Genomic DNA, 23,629 nt, shown 5'->3' with positions numbered 1-23,629 from the left:
CTTGGACATCTGGGCTCTATTACCTGAAATCCCATTAAACCTTTGGCTTCATAATTCTGTATAGAAACAGGTAAATTGCAAGATCCTGCTGATGGCCACCAGCCAGTTCAAGCAATTAATCATAAGAGTCCCCAAGCAGGTTTGTGCCTCATGCCAAGTAGATTCTTTAAGGGGAAACTTTGTGCACAAAAGAAAGAGCCCGATCCATGCAGTTCCATAGCAACATGCTTTGTAGCTCAGCCCACACAGAGAAGTTGTCTGTTATCATTAAGACATCCAAGCCTCATAACTTTTTCCTCAATGGAAATTAGTACTCACCCATCCAGGGAACATCTCCAAATCTCGTTAACTGCAATACAGACTATAACCTGCTAGGAGCTGACGGCTCCAGTTTAGACAAAACCAAGCCCTACCCATTCCCCACCCTCCGCACCTTCTCATTTGGGGTAACTCAACTTGAACTTAGCACTTTTTTCCTTTAAACCTTTCTGTATGGATAAACTATTTGCATTTGCCCCTGTGTTCCAAGCCAAAGAACCAGAACCCACAGCGATGTGACCTGGGAGCCTGTCTTCTGAATCCTGCTAGACAGACCCCAAGGTGAAAGGACTCATAACAAAGGAACTGTTTCTCATAAGGTTTCTTGCTTGGTTCTGCCAACTCAAAGAGGTTTATGTAAACAAGATAATCGTCTGCACTTCAGAATGTTTATAAAGTTTTCCTAATTACTGTTTTGTATATGGAGTGATTCTGGGAGCATGATAGAAAACAGAGGGGAAGCCTTGAGTCTTCCCAATGTAAAACAGGAAAGGGAGGTTTGAATAAAAATATATTTACAGTATAGATGAGAAGATTTGGAGCTTCTTTTTGTTGTTTCAGTTTCTTCTTTCTGAAATCTTTTTACTCATTCTCTCAGAATTTCAGCTTTCTACTCTGCGAAGTGGCACTGTCAAATATGGTAGCCATGGGGCACATATGGCCATTTAAATTTAAATGAATTAAAATTAAATAAAATTTAAAGTAATTTCCTCCATGCACTCACCATAATTCAAGAGCTTAGTAGCCACATGTGAGTAATGGCTGCCATATTAGAACATGTATTGAGCATCCCATCATTGCAGAAGTTCCACTGGACAGTGCTGCTACAGATCAAGGAACTGTCTGGCCTTGCTACTCAAAGTGTGGTCCATGGACCAGTAGCACTGGTTTCACCAATGAAGTTTGAGAAGCACCAGTCAGACATTATCAGACAGTTCTAATAAAGTATGATACAGATTCACCTGAGGACTTGTTGGAACCATGTGATTAACAACATGTCTAGGTGTGATTCATATGCATATTCATAAGCACTTATCTGAGGTTTTTAAGATACCCTTCTGCTCTATGATTTTGTATGCTGAATTTCATAATTTGTTATCAGCCTTATTATTGATTTTTTTTAAAGAGAGAGTGAGAGAGGAGAGAGAGAGAAAGAATTTTTAATATTTATTTTTTAGTTCTCGGCGGACACAACATCTTTGTTGGTATGTGGTGCTGAGGATCGAACCCGGGCCACACGCATGCCAGGCGAGCGCGCTACCGCTTGAGCCACATCCCCAGCCCCTATTATTGATATTTTTTAGCTTGCTTAGCCTTGGTTCACAAAGAGAGACTTTTGGCCCCTTGAGACTTGGCATGCAAAAGGAGACCACTTATAGTCTACAACTTGTAGACTACTTTTGAAGAATGCTTTCCTCTTTCTCTTGGAAACTGGAGAAATTGTCTTGATACACATTTTCTAAAGAGGTGAATCTTACAGAACATTTTTCCAGTGGAGAAGCTGTTGGATTGGTCAACAGAGATTAAGAGATTAAATAAGTCTCAGTAAAGCAAAAGACAAAGAAAAATAGATGTACTTAAAAAAAAAAAGGAAGGAAAGAAAGTAACTAAGTAACTTCCTCATGCTGGTAACAAACACGCAGGGCCCCGTACTCTGGGAATGAGCCAGCTGAGGGACAGAGTGATGAGGGAAATTAGAGAGCAATCCCTCAGAGTATACTGGCGAGCGTTGTGGAGAGGGAGGGGAATTGCAGTGACAACTTGGGTTAAACTTCTAGGTATATTTTCATGCCCTCTCATGAAATGCATTGTTGTTTGTGCCAGTGGACAGAGTTTTCTTCTGGAAAGGTCTGTGGGCTTTTACAGTGGCTGTCAGGATATACTGACTTGAGACACTTGCCCTTGTCTGGTGTAGAAGAAATCACCAGGGTTTCCACTGACTTAATTGACTGTACAAACACATCCCTGCTGAGAGCAAAGGAGCTCTCTCCCAGGAAGACATCATCTCCAGTTCATGGGATGCAAAGTGATGGTTCACTGTGGGCAGCAGTCTTCTAGATAAAGAGGTTAATAGATATCCCCAGTGATCACAGAGATTTTATGAAGTTCTGATACCTGCAGACACTGATATTCCTAAATCAGTTCTCATCAAGAAGCAGTGTTTTGTCCCCCACTAATCAATTCTCCCCAGACCTGAAGGAACTGATAACTTCACTAATGTAGACTTTTTCTATACTCCTTCATTTATGAACCAAGCATTTCAAGAGCGCCTTTGACATCGCAGACACTCTACCCCTTACTACAGAAAGAGAAGAATAAAACATACTGTTTGCCTGAAGGAACTTGAGGCTCAGAGCAGTGGTGCTTCAGGTGCTCAGACCAGCAGTAACAGTCTTCCCTGCAACGTTATTAGAAATTCACATTCGTGGGCCACCCTAGACCTACTGAATCGCATTCTTCCCACTGGGGACCCAGAGAAGTGTTTTACCAAACCCTCCAGAGGAGTTCTAAACAGTGAAGTTTGAGAAGCACTCGTCAGGCATCATCAGACAGTTCTAATAAAGTATGTTACAGATTCTAGTATAGTATGATGACACAAATTTGAAACTCTTCAAGGCCCACATCGCCAAACAGGGAAGGAAATTTTACTCAGTGTTAAAAGAATATATGTTGTTTGGCAGATGCTAACAGTATGGGGACAACAGAACATGCCTGATTCCCTGGGACTTTGGATTGGTTGAATGGCTTGCCAGGTCTCAAAGCCTCACACATCTGTCCCACTCTAAAACCAGCGTTTGGATTGTAAGGAAGTGACTATACTATATTATATCCAAGATTCTTGATATTTTATTATATGAAAAGAGCAGGGCTATAAACCAAGTTTTCCCACAGTCTATACCACTTTTCTCTGTCCAAAGGACAAATAACTACTATTTAAGTACCAGGGGAAAGACGTAGGTGTTTCCATGGACTGTTGCCAGGCAGGCTGGCTTCATGAGAATTACCGAGCCTCTTGTTTATTATTATAGAGTTTTCCGATCCTCCCCTTGGACATTCTGAATCGGTGGAGACAGAGAGAGGCTAGACAGAATAAAAATTTTAAGAAGTTCCCCCAGGTGAGTGTAATGCAGGCAAGTTGGGGAACTTCCAGTCAAAATGTCAGAATCTTGAAACCCTAGAATCTAGAGACTCAATTTAACCCACAGGAACCAGAGTTGATTTCTGAGAGAATTATTGTTTATTGGGGGGAGGGGGTCCCATAAATCAAACTGAAATTTTTATAACATATAATAATTTAGATTTTTATGTATAGTGCAATGATTTGATACATGTCTGTGATGTGTAGTGATCAAATCAGCGTAACTAGTACCCCCATCTTTAATATGGAGAGGGTTCTGAGCCTCTTAATAAGGATAAACACAGTGTCCTTGTCCCCACCCCACCCCCCAGGACTGAGGAAAGGGGAAAAATACCTCGCTCACAAGTGCATTTTTTTTCAGTATGCATAAGTGGGGACAAGGTCACCTGAACCCTCCAAAACTCTCCAGAGAGAATTTCCCTCTACCCCCTGGCCCCTAGAGCCAGTGTAAAACCAGGCAGCAAATCACATTCTAAATGAAACCTTAAAGTTGAGGGCTGAGAGAGTAAGAGATGGGGGCCAAGGTCCTCTTAGCCCATCTACATATTAATGATTGTCTGAAAACCGTCCCAGGAGGCCTTGAGGCCTCACATTTCCTACTTAATACTTTGGAATCAACAAGTCCCTGACAGTTTTTAGGCAGATCAAGGATTATAGCCTGATTTAAAGACCACAGCCTGTCTTAGGTTATTTATGTCTCCAAGTCTGGCTTTCTTTATCTGGAAGTGGGAGTTATGGTGGTACTATCTGCTTTGGTTGCTTCAAAATGGACACAGGTTTTTAGCAAGATGCTAGGCACATGGGCACTTGGTTCATGATAGTGCTTAGTATCGAGGTTATTGTTGTCTGTAGACTCCATGTTACTCAGAGTTCCCCGTAGACACAGAATAACAAAATGGATGGATAGATTCATGGATGGATGGATACATGGATGGATAAATAAATGGATGTATGGACAGATGAACAGACAGATATGAGAAAGAGATAAGAGATTTATTATAAGAAATTGGTCACATCATTATGGATGACAAGCAGTCCCAAGATACGCAAGCTGGAGACCCAGAAGAGCCAAAGGTAGGGTTCCAGTCTGAGTCTGGGTCAAAAGGCAGATATAGACCAAAGTCTCTGCTCAAAGAAACACAGAGGGAATTATCCCATATAAGTCTGTTCTATTCAAACCTTCTGTGGGTTAGACAGGCCACCCACATTAGGGAAGGCTCTCTGCTTTTCTCAGTCTAGCAATTCACACATCCATCTCACCCACAAACACCTTTACAGACACACTCAGGTTAATGTTTAACCAAATATCTGGACACCCTGTGACCCAATCAAGCTGGCACATAAAACTAACCATGACAGACTCATTATGGTTCCCAGTTGACAGGGAATTATGAGAGTTACATCCTAGTTTGTAGGCATCATCTGTTCTATTGTTACCCTTTACCCACATTCAGATTCTGACCATAATTTCCATGTAGTCAGAGGGTAAAGTTGATTACTTAATCATACTCTCAGGGAGCAAATACCCCCTCAACCTTTTGTGGTCAAGGAATGGCAGAAATGGAATCAGTGCCACCCAAAAGACATATGACTTCTCCCACCAAAAGGGCTGATGGCAGAGTTTAGTTTTATTGCCACATAAATCATGCTTTGTTCTTTTTTATCTCCTAACTTCTTCCATACATACTAATTAATTAATTGAGCATACCTGTCTAAATCATCCAGTCTTGATTCATATGACGGTATGCCTGTGAGGGTTCTAGAAGTTAGAAGTGATTTAGTATTAGAGGGTTTGATTACACTGAATATAAAATCAAATAAAATGAGAAAATGATGGATAGAAGAGAGGAATGAGGTTTGAAATTAACCTTATTTCCTGTACATATAAGAGGCCCACTTAGGTTGGTTTTTATCTTGGCCTATTTTGGGAGGGATGTATTTGGCTCACAACCAAGAATAGAAAATAAACAAGGACCTCTATCTGCTAAACCAACCTCAGCACTGTTGACATTGTGATCTGGGTCATTCTTTGCTGTGGGGGCTCTAGGTCAAACCTCTTTTACTGTTAATGAGAACTCTTACCCAGGAGTTACTTGATTTCTTTCCTGCATTTTCCTCGCTCGCATTCCTTCTCACAGAGTCAGGAAAGCCTAGTGGTGAGAGCAGATCTGGGTGCCAGTCTCAGTTCTGTGGGAGACCAGAGCACAGCAGTGACAAGCTCAGGAACCTGCCCTTGTTTTCTCCAGTTGTGTTAGTAGGTAGTATAATCCTCAGAGCTGATGGCAAGGATGCAATGAGTGACTGCTTGTGAAATGTAGTTGGCACAGGGTAGCTGCTCAGGAAATGTGAGCTCTGTTCCTGAGCTGCTGTGCTGGGGCAGTTGTGGATCTCATACCTGATGCACATTGTCCCACATCCCAGTGCAGTTTAGATCCACCCCAAAGACTGACTTCCAATCTGACTTCCATAAAGGACACTTTCAGGTGCAAGACAAATCCCCTTCCTTCTGAATGAAGACACGGAACTTCCTTTTAAGAACTGAAGTCCTGCTCCCTCCCTTCAGACCATTGCATGTGGGCTGCTGGAACACAGCACCTTTTCTCCTTCCCTGCCCTTACCAAGCCCTTCAGCCCCTGGCTGCTGCAGTGAGAAACAGGGAAACTGATAGCAAGTCCAGATCTGTTCCTGAACCCTCTACAGGCTGCCTTGCCTCCGGGCAGCCCCTTGCTGCCCTTGGAGTGTTTTACCCTCTCCTAATTGGAACTGTCTCTGAAGTCTGTGCTACTCTGGGGGAGAGTGAAAGCCAGAGTGGTAACCGTGACCTCTGCAGGCAGGCAGAGAGTGCAAAGCCTTGACCTCTGGGCGTTCTTTATCATCTGAGCCCATTTTATCATCACAGCAACCCAATGAGGTAGGGAGTCTGCTTGCTATTTTAAAGGTGAAGAAATTGTGGTTTGGAGAAATTCATGTTTTCAGCATCACACAGCTGGTATGTGGTGAGCCTGGGATGTGAACTGAGATCCATCACAGCCCATGCTCCTAAAGCTTCCCTACTCGTGCCAGATCCTAGGCAGAAATGATGATTGAGTCCAAGAATGCAAAATTAGTTCCTGAATTCAACAAACACACACACAAAGATTTTTCTCTAACAGCATTCTTTCTTAATTTCACAAAGATTTATTAAGCACTTTCTGTATACATGACACTCTATGTTGCATTAGGAAGGCATAATAATTCATTGAAACCACCTTCAAGAAGTTGAAGAGAGGGCTGGAGTTGTGGCTCAGTGGTAGAGCGCTTGCCTAGCCTGTGTGAGGTACTGGGTTTAATTCTCAGCACCACATATAAATAAATAAAGGTCCATCAACAACTAATAAAAATATTTTTAAAAAAAAGTTGAAGAGGTAGGCTAGGGATATGACCCTGGTTTCAATCTCTAGCCCCTCAGAAAAAAAGGAGTGTAAGGGGAGTATTGGATACATTAAAATGAAGTATATGGTAATAAGTTTAAGAAACCATGCTAGCTCACGAAGAGAGTAGCTAGCTGTATCTAGAGGGAGAGAAGATTTCATAGTGAACTTTGAGGGGACCTGGAAAGATGGAGGGGTTTGGATTCACTGTTGTCAGAGGGTAAACACACAAGCCGTCTTAGAGGGAAGGAAAGTCTGAGCAAAGGCCAGGAGCAACCCAGTGTATACAGGGAGCTGGAAGGAGTCTAAGGTGGCTGAAGCATACAGGGATGGAACCCAACACGTGTCTCCTGTTAAGTAGGTAAATGGGACCCTCTTGTTTTCACATAGAGCCCATGCATCACCATGACCCACTCCAAACAGAGTGCTGGCTGCAGAAATATCCAAGAGCAATGGAGAATCACTAAGTGTCCCGGAAAGATGGCAAAGGGGATTGTGCCATAGCAAGACTCTTCCTCAAAACAACATTTCTAAAAAGAGCTGGAGGTTGGGCATGGTGGCACACACCTTTAATCCCAGCATCTTGGCAGGCTAAGGCAAGAGGATCTCAAGTTCAAAGCCAGTCTTAGCAATTCAGTGAGGCCCTAAGCAACTTAGCAAGACCCAGTCCCAAAACCAAAAAAAAATTAAAAAGGGCTGAGAATATAGCTCAGTGATAATGCTCTTGCCTGGTATGCAAGAGGCCCTGGGTTTAATCCCCAGTACAAAAAAAAAAAAAAAAAAAAAAAAAAAAAAAAAAAAAAAACATGGTTATTTGGATGATAAACCTAGTTATCAATTGCTGGCAAGGATCTAAAGTATAGTGATCCAGTAGGGCTGCCTCTTTATTATCATTCCCTTCATAATGTTTATTTCAGTTCATAGTCATTTTTAGTGTCATCCATTTTCCAGATCTGACTTTAGCAAAAGTCTCAAGAATAATGTCCTGTATTGGTTTCCTAGAAAATCTCTGCTGTCCTTCCAAGCTGTGCTGTTCCCTTGTGAGTTGACCTGGACCAAAGAGTTTTACTCCCATTGGTCTCCGCCTCCCCTTAAATAATACTAGAATATTATCTCTTAGAATAACTGTAAAGTATTTATTTTCTAGACAGTATTAGAGAATGAAAATAATCATGATGCTTCAGTCAGTCAATACACATGGGTCAAGTCTACAGTGTTGTGAGCCTAATTTAGGGGGCTATTTTGCAAAATAACATGATAATAGTAAAACTCCTAGCAGCTGCACCATTTTCACTCACAGTTCTTCTCATGCAGGTGTGTCAGTATATACTGTGGCTTATCATAACTGTTTATCAAGTTGCTCCATAATCATCGTAATTAGTGTTACTTTAATGACCACGTAATCATCCATCTTTTTTTTTTTTTTTTTTTTTTGGTACTGAGGGCACTCAACCACTGAACCACATCCCCAGTCCTTTTTTGTATTTTATTTGGAGATAGGGTCTCACTGAGTGGTTTAGGGCCTCAATAACTTGCTGAGACAGGCTTTGAACTTGAAATCCCCCTGTCTCAGCCTCCCTAGCCTCTGGGATTACAAGCGTGTGCCACTGTGCCCAGCTCATCCATCTTATTAAGTTATCATTATTTACTTAACCTAAATTTTCAACAATAGGAATCTGGTTGTTCCAATTTTTACTCTATTATAAATAACTTCTAGGTTACATATGTGTACATATATCATCTTTCATAAAATTATTTCCTTTGGGATCACTGGATTGGGAAATATAATTTTTTAATATTTTTAAATAAATTGACATTATTTTTTTAGTGTACATTGCCATCAGCATTATATTAGTATTCCACTTACATTACAACCTTATCGGAAGTGTGTAGTTTTATTTGATATTTAATACATTTATTTGTACCTCTTAATTTTGCATTTTCTCAGAAGTAGCAAGTTTTTACATATATTCTCTCTTTTGTAGAACCAGTTTGATTTGAAACCTAGTAGTTTTTTTTCTTTTACATCAACAACTCTTAGTGTCCTTCTCTCTCATTGCCCAATAGTTTTGTGTACTAAATGAGACTATATTAATATTTTTCTGAGCAAAATAGTTGTACTCATATAATAATGAATTATATGAGATCTGAGCATAGGGAACTACAGAAAGTACCCAGATAAAAATAATAGGAAAATTAAAGATTTTAAATCAGGAAAATATATTTGTACTAGCATTCCCAAGACCAAACATGAGCAGAGTTGCAATTCAAATAGTTCAATCTCCTGTCAGTTTTAATGACTTTCTCTTCCTAGTCCCTAACCTGCTCAACCAGTCTGACTTTTTAACAAACTCCAGTTCCAGCCATACTACTTCCAATATATCCTTCTAGGCTTCATCCCAGACCATTTTCCCGATGCATAAAACCGTCCCTCCACCCCCCCCCCCCCCGAAAAGCCTCCTACCCTTCCCAGGTCTGATCTTCCCCCAGGTCAAGTACATGCATGAACCCCACAAATGTGAAATGGTTTCCCAACCCACGTCCCGGTCACAGAGCTGGATGCCAGTTTCCTTCCTTCCAGGCAGCTTGGCCTGCCTCTGAGATGGGTGTCTTCCATGCCCTGCCAAATGGCGAAAGGACATTCCATAAACACAAGCCACCACAAATCCACCCTTCAGTTGAGTAACCACCATCCTGGCTAGAGCTTTCTCCTTGACCTAAGGGTGTTAGGGTTTGTTTGAATAAGATAATTGCTACATGCCAGTATCTGGGAGCAGAAAGGAAGTAACTCACCACGTTTCCTCCTTTTTCTTCTTGCAGCCTCAGCCGAGGGTTCTCCATAAACACGGTTAGCCTTCCAAGCTGCTGTCCTGCCAGTTGGTATGAACATGGCCTGCCTGCTCCCCACAGAAAGACTAACTCATGGCCCTGCCGGAAGAGATCCTTGGAGCATTGACAGATTAACCGGATTAAATGAAAAAACGCCCACTCAGTCAAGATTATAAGCTTTGGGGAAAAAAAAATCTTAGTTTGCTGTGGATTTTTAAATGAGGTGCATAATTATACAGTGCCAATTTGTTCCAAGTGGTCATTGGCAGACCCTTCACTGGAAGATCGCTTCCAGTGTTCATCACTGTGCATAACTCAAGTTCCCTTTGGGGCACTGTCTGTGCCCATCACTACCAGTCCTGTTTTAGCATGGCAACTACTGGATTATTTTATTATGTGTGCAGATGGCATGATGTTTTAGAAAAAAAATTACAGCAGTTCTGCAGTCTCGGTGGAAGTGTTCACAATATTATGCCCTGATAGGAATGTAAACGTGTCTTGGTTATGTTAGTTATGATGTCCAAAGGTATTCTGTCCAACTCTGAAGCACTTTATAAAAGAACACTACGCTGAGATGAATTAGCACGTTTGGTACATGTAGGAATACAAGTATTTTGTTTTTTCTTTTATAAATCTTGTCTTATTTCTGGCTCAGACTGTCCAAGATAAGCTCTACTACTAGCATATCCCCAGTCGTTTGTGGTAGGTTGGTGTAAATATGGCCACAATACTGTTAGACCTAACCTCTTAACACTTTACTGAATAACCGGGTTACTTGTAACACCAAAGGGAAGTAGGAGCTTGCCTGGGGGATTGGAACACTGAAACTGTTGGTTCCTTATACCAAGGCACAACTTAACACATGTACATACAAATACTCAAGTACAGGGGGCTTCTCTTTGGCCAATGTACATATTCTCTCATTCTATAGAGAAGGTGGATGGCCTTCTTTTTAATCAAAGACCATAGATGCTAAGGGCAGCAGAATGCGATTTTCCTGTGTGAGATCCCACTTAAACAGTGGAAAAAAATTCTAAGTCAAGTTCAATCACAATTCTCTGAAGAGAAATGGTATCAAGTGACCCCTTTGTGCCTAAAGAAGGAAAGGTTCAGTCCCACACTAGGTTCCTTACTCAGCATAGAACCTTCGACTCCCTTTTAATCCTTTCTGGGATTTTATTCATGACTAATTTTTTTTTTCACTCTCTAATAACAAAGCACAGTCTTAGGAACTGTCTACTCAGTGACTGCTTGTCTTTGATACTGACTGGCCCTACATTTTATTTTAGCTCATTTTTCCCTGGATACAAAGTTGGCTGAATGAAAACCTCAGCAGAGTATGCTCTGTGTGCCTACTACCCCCGCCTGAGGCCGAAAGGCATCAGAGACTTCTCTTTAAAATAGATGTGACAGCATCTGGACCCCTTCCAGCACAAGTGAGAAGGGCATTTGGGGGTTCCTTGGGTTCTCACTGTCTCCACTTGGGGTTCATGAAAGGGAGAGAGATCCAGATGTGATTTGGACCACAAGCCTGTCAGACTGTAAAGCCACAGAAGGGGTGTCCAAGAGGGAACTCAGAGAAGTTCCAGTCACCACTGAGATCTGACCCTCTGACATGTCAACACCAGGACCACAGGGCCCACAGCAAACCATAAGACTCTACAAATTCCGAATTAGGAGGTCACATTCTGACTGTCAGTGCCTCAGGATATAACATCCCTATCTCCATTGCCCATCTCTTGAGGCCTAGTTCCAACAGCAAGACTTCTCTGTCCTTCCAGTCCTTTCTTAATCAGCCAGCATTTGAGTATCTACCATGAGCCAATCTTTGAGCTGGGACCACTGCAGCGTACCAGGCAGACTCTCCTGCCCTTCTAAAGCTGTACCTCCTCTTCCCAAACACTGTCCCTTCCCCACTCTTCCACAATGAAAACTGAATTCAGACAGCATTCACTCTCTGCCAGATTAACCCAGGAAGATGCACAAGGCAGCAGGCAGGTCCCTTGCCTGAAGGAGTGGAAAGCACCATAGCACATACATGTACCCTTCCTGTACAGCCAGCCCTTCCAGATTGAGCTGGTTAGAGCTTCCCAGAGCAGCTTTCAGGTTACTCTCCTTGAAATCCACCCTGGTCACCTGTATCCCCATCCTTCCTTTATACAGACACAGCCATTGATCACTATGCTGGATTCTCTAAAGCTCCAATTCTATAGTGAGTCCTGAGGACAATGAATTGGATGTGATGAATCCTAAAGAACTACTGCCAGGTGCTGAGATACTGTAGCTGGGAATGGACTGGTCCAGCCAGGGACATCCTGGGACTACTACTACACCCCTGGAAAATTGGACATGCTTTATGGTGCAGATGTTCACTAAGTGGTGGTGGTGCATTGTTACTTTGGCTTTAATAATCTGATCATATTAAATAAATAGAGTTTCCTAGCTTGCATTTTTTTTTTTGAGTCAAAAGAGTGCTAGATAATTACTGAAAAGACAATGGGGAAAGGTGGAGATGGGAAAAGGCAAATGTAAAAATGACCATCAAAGAACTCAGTTGAAGATGGTGTATAAAAATACCTTTATGCCTGGCATACACCACTTACTTGTGTATGACTACTCCTGTTTTCCAAACTGCCCACCTCTGTTTGAAATTATTTTGGGGCATAGCTTTGGAGACGTGGTGGAATAAAATCTGAGCAGTCACAAGCTAAACCAGCAAAATGGAGAAGTGACTTTGTTCACAGCCTCTGGCTTCCATGGTGATCCTCTGTGATTTCCCATGCTGCTTCCTGCTGACCTATACCTTTTTCCCAAGGGGAATGGGTGTGTGTGTGTGTGTGTGTGTGTGTGTGTGTGTGTGCTCAAGCACGTATGCTTGTGCAGAATTTTACCTCCCAGAAATTTAGAAATGGCTATGCAGTGAGTTTTGTTTAGTAAGAAGCAAGAGATGGGGAGCTAAGGGATAAATATTTTGATGTCTAAGGGCTGTAAACTGGTGGATGCTTAACTTTTACTTAAACCTGGGCTACACCTTTTATTAAAAGGCTCACACCCACACTTGTGCAGGGAAGGCAGTCTTGGGAATGAACAGAAATGAATAATTATCAGACTCTCCAGGGTGCCAAGGGGATTAGCTTGTCCCAGCTCCAGAACTGAATTTAAATATGCAGAGCATTGGTGGTTCTGCTCCAGTAAAAGCAGATCATTTCAGTAGCTTGAGACATGCCTGGGGGATAGGGGTCATATCAGCTGTCCTTATGGGGAATGGCCTTCCTTCCAGTCCTTGCGCAGGCTCTGCGAGGTGTGTCCCCACAGATTTGACTTCGACTTCCAGAAAGTAAAGACATAGATGAATTCCTTTATCCCCTATAGAGTTTCCCCCACCCCCAGAGTCACTTTGCAGTTGCCCAAATAGAGAGGCTTACGGTCCTTCGTTCTGAGGGAAATGCACCATTTTTATTTCTTCCAGGTAAAAAGAGAGATCTACCTTCCATGAGAACATAAACTAAGGATAAAAGCTTATAAAGCCCCCACCCTTTCTGTTTGCAAATGCTTTTTTTGCCTGCAAATGTCACATAACTGATTCAGGGTGGTAACAATAAAAGTCTCAGGGAAGCTAAAGTTTTTGGACCCCCTGAGCGCTTTCGTTTTACTGAGCCCTCCTCTTCTAGAGCATTTGCAGCCTCCATCTTTGAGATGTTTTCCTCCTCATTCTTTAGAGTAATTTTGCTACTTGACAACTAGACTTAAAGCTGCCATAGACCCTTAAAAATCTAATCTTTGAAAGTGACAGAAATTCCTTTATTCCCCAAAGGCTGTTTCTATTCACCTCTCCCTTGGCTTTGTTTCCTATGCCTGTGTGATTTTCTTTTTTTTCCTTTTCATCTCTTTCTTTTAACATAGTGCTGTGGGTAGATTTCAAGCATTCTCTAAAGAACTCGAATAGAAAAACAGAGTCCTCACCTTTTTTTTTTTTTTTTTTGCCCAGTCCTGACTAATAATTCCTTCTTAAGCTTGACCTTGGTGACTGCTATCTGCCCAAACAGCAGTGGAGTTCTCATCTCTAGGAGGGGACTGGTCAGCCCTGATCATCAGGGAGAGGACAGGCCAGGAGATGTTCCTACTAGGACACAGCTGGAGACTCTATTTCAAAGACAGGCAGGGTTTGCCCCTCCTCTCCTTAAATCCGCATCTAATCCTGGAGCCAGAGAACTGTCCTGTGGATTCCCCTGGCAGCTTCAAGGTAAACGAGGGCTATATTTCCATTATTCTTGCTCCGGTGACTTTCAATATTCAGGAGGCAGGGTACATTAATTTGAAAGCTGTGCTGGTCAAGAGCACAGGCGGGTTCTGCCACACCTTAATAAAAAAAACAACAACATAGATGCTTCTCATCCGAGAAGGTAGCTGAAGGGACAGTGTCAATACTGGTGTACTTCTGCCCATTCCTTAGTTCCACAGGTGAAATCCTGGGCAGGGGAGTAGGAGCAGACAGGCACTGTTTCTAAAAAATTTTAGGGTAAAATTTATCAGCAACCAATGCAAAAGGAAAGAGTCATCAGGCATGAGCCCGTTCTAGTCCTCTCACCCAGCAGCAAAATGACGAAGAAATGGCTTCCAAGGAACAAGTGTAAAAGGTTTTGCAAAACTGAAGTTTCATTTGCCACATAAGGCTATTTAAAAACCTTGAAGCACCCCAAGCATTCCGAGATCAGAGCCTCCCTCTCCTAATTACATCCAGCATGAAAAGGCAAAACAGCCTACTCTTAAATTTTAATCCGTCACCCTATGTCTTGTGTTGGACAGTTGGGTGGGTGATATCACAAAGTGTTGTTGCTATTTAGACATTGTTCATAGTCACACAGAATCTGCATATTGTGATGCCAATAGTTTGGGAGTTTCACTTTGTTGTTGTTTATTTCGTGATTGCTTCCCAACCCTCAAACATACCCAGGAGCCTTAGAAAGACTCTGAAACCCAGGCCTTCTGCCTAACATGCAGTATCAGAAACAGCCCTACCTACTGCGACCTATAAAAAGATTATTCAATTAAATTAATCTGACCTTGGAAATACTCATACCTAAAATGATTATAACCCTGAAGACATTGCTGGTTGCATGACACATTGTTCATAGGCTTTTAAAAATTCAGTTGTTTGGGGGCTGGTGATAAAGCTCAGTTGGTAGAGTGCTTTTCTCCCATGCAGAAGGCCCTGGGTTTAATCCCCAGCACCACAGGGAAAAACAAAAAAGAAAAAAATTAGTTGTTTGGATCAAGAAATTAAGTTGGTTTTGAATAGTTTGGCCACATCAGCATACACATAGCTACCAGATGTAGAATTCCAGGTTGGGTTGATGTGCCAGAGTTCACAGATCTGTTATGTGGGATTGCACTTAATCACCTCCACCCCTCTCAAATTCTGTGAAAATATATTAAAACACTTTATGCTAAAAAAAAAAATCTAAAACAGTAGACTCTTATTCGATCATTATTTCACTTGGGGTGGGGAAACTCATTTGGAAAATAACTTTGAAGAAAACTTTTGCTTGCTATTAAGTGCCTCCAGCCACCGAGCTTGCTCCTGTCCCACAAACTGATAATTCTCTTCTGCCATCTGCTCAGAGCTTAGCCCATCCTCTAAAATAGCACAGATGCCACAGAAACACCTTTTAAGTTCGAACACAATTGCAAAAATAAGATTTAGAATTTTAACACTGCCATGGTCCTTGATTCTAGGATCCCTGAATCAGTTCTAGTTCTTTTGTATCTATTTTCAGTATTTTTTTAAAACCACAATTAACTACATTTAGTCTGCATTGGGAGCTGCTTATGAATCCAAGCTGGCAGCTTTTGGCAATTCCTGTGTCTAGATTCTAGATAATGCATGTTTCCCCACATACCAGCTAAGGGGTTTTGATGGGCACATTGAAGAGGCCCCTGGATACAGGTGGATACTGAAGAAAATGTGAGACAGGGAGGTTGTTCATGTTTCAGCCATGTTTTAGTGCTGGTACTTTTGTCTTTCTCATTTTCTCTCTCTTTCTTCTCCCCCCCCCCCACCCTGCCTTGGAATAGAACCTAGGGCCCTACACAAGCTAGGCAAATTAGGCAAGTGCTCTACCACTGAGCTACAGCCTTAGCCTGTCCTTTTCCTTCTTATCCCTTGTCCACCTCTGATAACCAGCAAGCAGAAGCTATAACCTCTGCAGTAGGTGTTGGTCCCCACTGGGGACAGGAGGGAATTCTATTTGCTTAAACTCACACCAGGCAACCAACCGTAAGGCGCTCTCTCTACTCTGTATAGTTTCTCCTCCACCAATAGGGAAATACTGTCCTTACAAGGCCATGTTTGAGGAGACTGAGGTTTGGCTAGTGAAAGAGACTTACATTGCAAAGAGCTGAATAATACCAGGCTCTTGACTCTGCACTGTGAGCCTCAGTCATGATTGGGCAGAAGTAACTGATCTCCTAAAAAACCAAGCCAGCACAAATGTTTAGAAACTAATTCCACCGAAACTCTCATATCACTAAATCACACGACTGTAGTTCCAGTTAATCCAACTATTTAATATCATTAGGCACTAAATTAAATAGCTTTATACAAAATTTTAGAAAAGATCAATATTGTAACAAAATTACATATTAACAGTAAAAAGCACCTGAGAAAAGAAAATATTGATCTGTTGTGGTTTATATACTTGAGTTATTCTTAGGACTTTGTAGGGATTGGCACTGCTCTGATAAGGGCAATAAAATGGTCCGAATTTGAGAATGCTGGACTAACGGAAATTGCCCAGTCTCCCTGGGCCTCCGCTTGTCTGGGATGCTCTGTCCCTACTCAGCAGATCATGTTATTTGGAGACTAAATGGAGCTGACGAGAGAAGCTATCCCACTCCACCAATGCATGCAGAATTATCATGGCAAGCTGGATTATGGGCTTTATTTAATGACATCTCTCCTAACATGAGGTTTTCTCCTCAAAGCTTTTATTTCTGGGATTTAGAAAGGAAAAAGAAAGAATGATGCAAAAGTAACAATCACCATTTTACATACACACATATGCTTTTTCCAGTATTTGGAAGCCAGTCTGTAGAGCCCATTCCAAGGTGTCCCTTCATCTTCACCTCTCCACCTCCCAAAGGCTCAGAGCACCAGGGCCCAGGGAGAGTCCCCCATGAGAGTATGAAGTCGACTAGCTGAGGGCCATGGGATGCAGAGACAGACACCAAGCTTCCTCCAGGAGGAGCAACTGCATATTGTGAATTAGTATTCATTTGAGGAGAGCAAGAGGAAGGAAAAAAAAATCACAATGTGAATTAAATATAAGACCAATGCATTCCTTACAGAATATGAGGAGGGAATCTGACTTAAAAAAAAAAAAAAAAAGAAAAGAAAAAAGAAAGAAAGAAAACCTGGTTCATTGTTTCCAAACTAACCTGGCTAAAAAGCACATTTCATAACACAGAAGCCTGTGTAGATGGTAGACATTTTTATAGCTTCCTTAAGTGAGCAGTTAAATGAGCAGTCTGAGTTCTGTTGGTCTCCCAAGAGTGGTTAATGAAATAAGCATTTCCCTTATTCATTGCCCACACTGTAGTGCTTTTCTCTCTCTATGCACCCTAGGAAGACTCCCACACCCAGACTTAGGAGGACACAACCAAGTTATCGGCCAAACAAGAGTGCCTTCTCTGTTGGATGTTCACATTCATTCCCTGGATTCCCAGGGCCTAAGATGTTTAGAATCTTTTTTTCTCTAAACATAAGAATTATTGTGCACCACAATTTTGAACCACTGATTTCTGTATCTTAAGCAGCTATCAACTTGCCAATTCCCTTTGGGTCTTCTTTCTATTTTCTTATAATATTTCCTTCTGTTTTGGGTTTTCCTCAAGAAGAACTGGGGGCATGATTCTTTTTAAATTGATAAAAATGAAACTGTACAGATTTTTGCCCCCTTGTATCCGTGAGCATGATCTCTATCAGGCTTGAAAATCTGCTTTATCATTTTGTATATTTGACTATTTTGTATTCAGCATTACTTGACTCCTTATGTGCATGGCAATGTATTAAAATGTGGGATTTCTATTACTGTGTAAAAGTGTTTTGATTCTGATTTTCAACATACATCCTGCAAAAAAAAAAATTACATTAAACTTTTCATTTCTATTTTCTTCAGCTCATCAGCTTTGCAGAAGAAAAAGAAAAGTTAACAGCATTTCACTTTCCCTGTGTTAGCTAATGATGCAATTCATGGTGGAAAATTGTCCTCAATTATGCTGCGTTTCCTGGAGAAATAATATATGTGAAATGAATTGGTGGCCTCCCTCCAGCACACAGAATCCCCAGCACCAGGTCCCACCAGTGTGATGACTCGTACTGTTGATCACTTTAGTGTTGAGTACAGCTGGACAAAAATCACAATGGTCTTCATTCCTAGGCATGGGGACACACCTGAGGGAGAGAAGACAGCAGATCTTAGCTCACCAATTTGTTCTCACCCCCAGGAGTCTTAAGTGCTTACAGTTGCCTGATTGGTGGATTTCCGTGCACCTCCTGTCTGCATCTCTCAGGTGATGACCAAATGTAAGCTATCTGTCTTCTACCAACAGAGATACTGACCTTCAAATACCACCTGCCAAGAGAGCTGGGGTTAGAAATTGAGGTTCCCAGATGGATTTGGCATTACTGGTAGCTCAGCAAACATCTGCATACTCTCCGCAATCATCCACATATTTTACAGATGCCAGACTTTTTTCTTCATCTTAAAAAAAGAAATCCTCTGAATAATAGGGTGCATCAAATGTGAACAGCAGACAATTTGACCTGCTCAAAACTCCCATGTCCCACACTGTTTTTCAATGAGACATGATAATGAGCACCCACGGAACCCAGGACTGCATTCAGTATGATGACTTGCCTGGTGTAGTGAAAGGCACCTTCCCCAGAAAAGAAAGAGCATTTATAAATTCTGTAAGAGAGAGAGAGAGAGAGAGAGAGAGAGAGAGAGAGAGAGAGAGAGAGAGAGATATTACCATGAATCTAGTGTTTGTTTTGTTTTTGTTTCCAAAAGAGGTTTCCAATAGCAAAACCTGTGATAACCTGCTAGATGAGCTCACTGACTTGGTGTATAAATCCTCTAAACTCTCCATGGACCTTGTAACTCAATAGCACAAGTTTCTTCCGTTTTCTTCGAATTCAGATTAAGGATGTGGGGAAATGGGGCACCCTTGTTGGGTAGCCTCTATAGAAGACTTTAAAACCACAGCGTGCAAATGTAACACTGTCATCATCTTGGCCTCTCTGGGATCATCTCTGTCCACTCCTTCTCTTGTCTCTTTCTCTCTAGTTCTTCTTCTGTCTACATCAGTCCTCCCCCTTTAATTGATTATGCAATTGTCTTGATAATTTTCTCTGCTGTGCCCTCCTCCCTCCCTCCCCCATCTGTCTCTATCTCCTCCCTCCCTTCTCTCCCATCTCAGTCTCTCTCTTCCAACCTACTTCCCCTTCTCCTCCTTTCTTTTAGGGTAGGATGTCCATTTGTATTTGAATCCCCATCTCCTGGCACATCATAGCTGCTCCACAAATGAAAGGTGAGCTGAGTTTAAGTTGGTGCCACACCTCCCCAGCTCATTTTCCTTCTGCCTACTGAGCTTCATTAGACTAAAGTCAGCTGTGTTATCTAGATAGATGAAAGCTTTAGGTAACAGATTCTCCCAAAGCCTGAAGAGGCCAATCCCCTAAATAAAACTTTACCAATACAAAAAGAAGCCTTTCTGCTGACCCAGGGCTTGGGGGACTCATACTTTTCTGAGTAAACATGGGAGCTATATTTAGATCAAGGGCAGTAATATTTTTTAGTTCAGTGGAGGCCACCAAAATAATTTATTGACCTAAGATTATTCAGAATCTCACAAAATCCTTCCATGAGACTACAGAGCTAGACATTTTGTGCTAGAGAAATCCTAAAAGGCTTCCCGGTTTCCTGTGGATTCATTTTGCCAAGAGGTCTCCCTGATTGAGGAGGTTTCATACAGCGATTATGAAATCATTAGGGCCGTTAATACTTTCTCTTTCTTGTATATCTATTATTAAGGCATATAGACGTATGTACATGGTAAAATAGCTTTCCATTACCTTTCATGAATAGTGTATAAACACTGAAAAATTAACTTCAGAAGAGCTTTAATAAAAGCAGCCACATGCTTCTGTTGCTGTGAGGGCTGGGGTTCTGTAGGGTGGGAGTGGAGAGTGAGTCTTAGACAGTTGTTTCACAAATGAGGATGTCCCCTAATGTCCCCTTTCTCATAATATGGAAACTTGCCAGGGCTCAATTTTGCACTCAATCTCTCCTTTTGGTTTCATAACCCAAATATTCTTAGCCCCCACCCCCACCCCTCATGGCCCAGTCTCTGCAGGAATGTCCAAGAGGGGAAAATACGTGTGAAAGCATGGCTGGCTTTGACTTTGCCCTTCATGAAGCTGTCAAGGCAGAATGGGTGGATGTGGGTGCACATAGGTGTTACACAGTAAAGATCTTAAAACATTCTTCTTCCCACCTATGCTACCTCTACCCCAAAGACAGCTGCATTCTTCCATTTCCATTCTTCTCTTTAGAAGATCCCTTCTAAATCTCATTTCTTTTTCCATATAATTTTCCCATTTTCATTTCTTGAGTCTGCTTTTTCTCTACCTGTAGCCTTGATTCTGCCTCCCAAAAGCATGCAAACCAAACCAGGAAACACTGGATTTTATTTCCATCATTAAAGGGGGAAAAAAGATTATAGTAATATAACATTTTCTTGATAATTTTCTTTATTGATTTTTCTAGATTTTTCTAAGTCATTCTTGCTCCAGGACTATGGAATCAATGGTCTATAGTAAAGAATAATTTATGTAGTTACCATGGATAGCTTGAATCCTACCTCTGGAACGTAGCCTTATGCAGTATGAAATATTTTTTGTTTACTCATTTAACAAACATAAATAGATCTTATGCTGTTTGTTGTATGTGCCAGGAATTTGGTATGGTATGGGGCTAGGTGTTGGTGATTCAGTCACCAACACCTTCAAGGTCTTACACTCTAAGATTGAGAAATAAACAGTGTGACAAATAATTTCTTCAAATATCCCTTATTAAAATGTAAGTACCTCTGGTTGGATAATAATCTAAGCCCCATTCATTCTCAGATGCTGGGAGTGTGCAGAGATGCAAGAATGCACACAGCCAAGCGAACTCACAAACATGATACATGTACTTTCTCTCTTCCAGAGATTCAAGATGCACATTGCCATATTAAAGGCTCTGAGAAGTCTTGCAGGAAACAATCCTACATTTTTTTTTCAGTGCAGCATTTCCAAAATTCAATTGAGCATCAGCTACTTTCTACCAGAGAATACGAGCTAACAGTCCAGGGGGCAAGCATTTTTGGAAATGCAGTTCTTAGTCAATTACTAGTTTGATGGCAATGTTCTCATAATCAGGTGAGTCTAAAGCCCCTTAGGAAAAACTGGTGCAAAAGGATGGGCTTCTGGGTGGGAGACAGAGACTTGGGGGCCAGAAAGTGGGCTAAAAACAAATTTGCCAATTTCTATTAATAAAAATAGTTACTCATCAGCTATTATAGGTTCAACCTTTGAAAGTATCACATCTGAGTTTTGTCACCAGCTAGGTATGGGCGAGGAACAGACAGTGGTCTAACCTAGGTCCAGGGTGTCATCCCTCTAGATTTTGGTATTCTCTTCTGGATTATTCAGGGTTTAAATAGCTGACTCCATCATGCCTTGCAACACACACTTGCTGCTCAATTATTTTTGCTTTGAAAGATATGCAGGCACACATTTAGAAAACCAGAAGCTTCTAGTACTTTGTAATTTACTTTCCTTCTTAAGACTGAAGAATATTTTTTCTTTATATATTTTTGTCTCACAAGTGTTATGGAGGCAGTTTTTCTAAAGAAAACAAGAACCTGGACCACAATCTGAGCAATCCTGCAAGCCCATAGGCCCACAGTTGGTAACTTCACCAACATGAGCAGGTGTTGATTTTTATTGATTAAGCCAAAAATCTTTAAAAATTATTCTTGGATAAAATAAAACCAAGAAAGACGGAAGTCTTTCAAAGAATTTGGGAAAAAAAAACAAAAAAGAACAAATGGTATCAAACTTGATAGCTTGGGTATTCTTCCTTTGGTAACATTCTATTAAAAAATTAAATTAGGGGAATTTTTTTTTTCACAGTAGTGGAGATTTAACCCAGGGCCTTGCACACACTAGGCAAATACTCTCTACTACTGAGCTGCCTCCTCAGACCTTTTTATTTTTTATTTTGAGACAGGTTCTCCCTAAGTTGCCCAGCCTGGCTTCAGACTTGCAATCCTCCTGCCTCAGCTTCCTGAGTAGCTGGGATTACAGGTATGCACCACTGCACCTGACCAGAACTATGTATTTTTTAAAGTATATAGAAAGATTTCTAGCTACCTTTTGGGAGATGATGTTTCTGAAAACATGTTTACACATGTGCGCAGGCTCAGACACACGGTGAAGGAGGCGGAGATGGGAGGGAAGGAGGAAGAGAAAGGGAGAGTTTCAAATATTGAAGGGTATCTGGGTTGGTTCCACAATCTAGCTATTGTGAATTGTGCTGCTATGAACATCGATGTGGCAGTATCCCTGTAGCATGCTCTTTTAAGGTCTTCAGGGAATAGTCCGAGAAGGGCAATAGCAGGGTCAAATGGTGGTTCCATTCCCAGCTTTCCCAGGAATCTCCAAACTGCTTTCCAAATTGGTCGCACCAATTTGCAGTCCCACCAGCAATGTACAAGTGTACCCTTTTCTCCACATCCTCGCCAGCACTTGTTGTTGTTTGACTTCATAGTGGCTACCAATCTTACTGGAGTGAGATGGTATCTTAGGGTGGTTTTGATTTGCATTTCTCTGACTGCTAGAGATGGTGAGCATTTTTTCATGTACTCGTTGATTGATTGTATATCCTCCTCAAATAAAGACCTAATTCTCCTTCAGTCAAGTTAACACTCTCTCTGACCCTGGACAAGACAGATTCATCCCTACCTTTATTTTCCTTTTGTGTCTTTTCTCATTATTTTCCAAAATCATTGAATAATGAAGCTACAAGAAAATAGAATCCTTTTTAAAGTTCTTTATACACTTTATATAATTTGTAAAATAAAAATTATTTAAGTGAGAAAGAGTCCTGATGAGAATATAAAAATAGTCTCTGAAGTACAATTTAACTTATTATAATAATTTTTAAAAAGAGCTATATTAACTGAGTATTCACAATGGGTCAAGCATTTCTTACATCACCTTATTTAATTCTAGCAACATTCTCTTACATATTATTGCTCCCATCACAGAAAGAGAAATTAAAGTTTAAAGAGACATAGATCTTAGACCAGTTCACAAAACTCACCCAGCTATGTCCAACTAGAAAACTCAAAATCTCAACCATTGATCGACACACCCACTTTCTGAGCACATACTACACATAAGACATTGTGCTCGGCAATTAATCCTTGTATAAGTGATCCTTGACCTCTTCAAAAATCACACGGTTTGGGGGGGGGTTCTTTTTTTCTTTTTCATTGTCATAAAAATTGTATATATTCATGGAGTACAATGTAGCATTTCAATAGATATATTCAATGTATAATAATCAGATCAGGATAATTACCATATCCATCACCTCAAACGTTTATCATTCCTTTTTGTTGAAAACATTCAAAATCCACTCTACTAGCTATTTTGAAAAATACAATTAATTGTTGTCAACCATAGTGTCACCCTGCTATGCTATAGAACACTCATTTTCCCTCCTATCCAAGTGCACGCTGTGCAAAGTACTTTTGAAACACTGCTGAAGGCTGTGGATGCTCTATTTGAAAAATGTACCCAACACAAAAATCTTGGCATAGG

At 41.2% G+C, this 23,629-nt stretch overlaps 1 protein-coding gene across 1 annotated transcript in view; it reads left to right on the top strand.

Annotated features, from left to right (window-relative positions):
• The window catches only part of SAMD12 (sterile alpha motif domain containing 12), a 392,394-nt gene extending 374,626 nt beyond the window's left edge, over positions 1-17,768 (top strand). Inside the window, exon 5 of the mRNA XM_081266869.1 lies at positions 9,688-17,768. Coding sequence (XP_081122995.1) covers positions 9,688-9,710 — 23 coding nt within the window. The 3' untranslated portion in view covers positions 9,711-17,768. The remainder of the gene's footprint in view (positions 1-9,687) is intronic.
• The last annotated feature ends 5,861 nt before the right edge of the window (positions 17,769-23,629 follow it).

Source organism: Spermophilus citellus (genome assembly GCF_964194105.1).
Source record: "Spermophilus citellus genome assembly, chromosome: 14".
NCBI lineage: Eukaryota > Metazoa > Chordata > Mammalia > Rodentia > Sciuridae > Spermophilus > Spermophilus citellus.
This window is presented reverse-complemented; position numbering and strand designations above follow the sequence as displayed.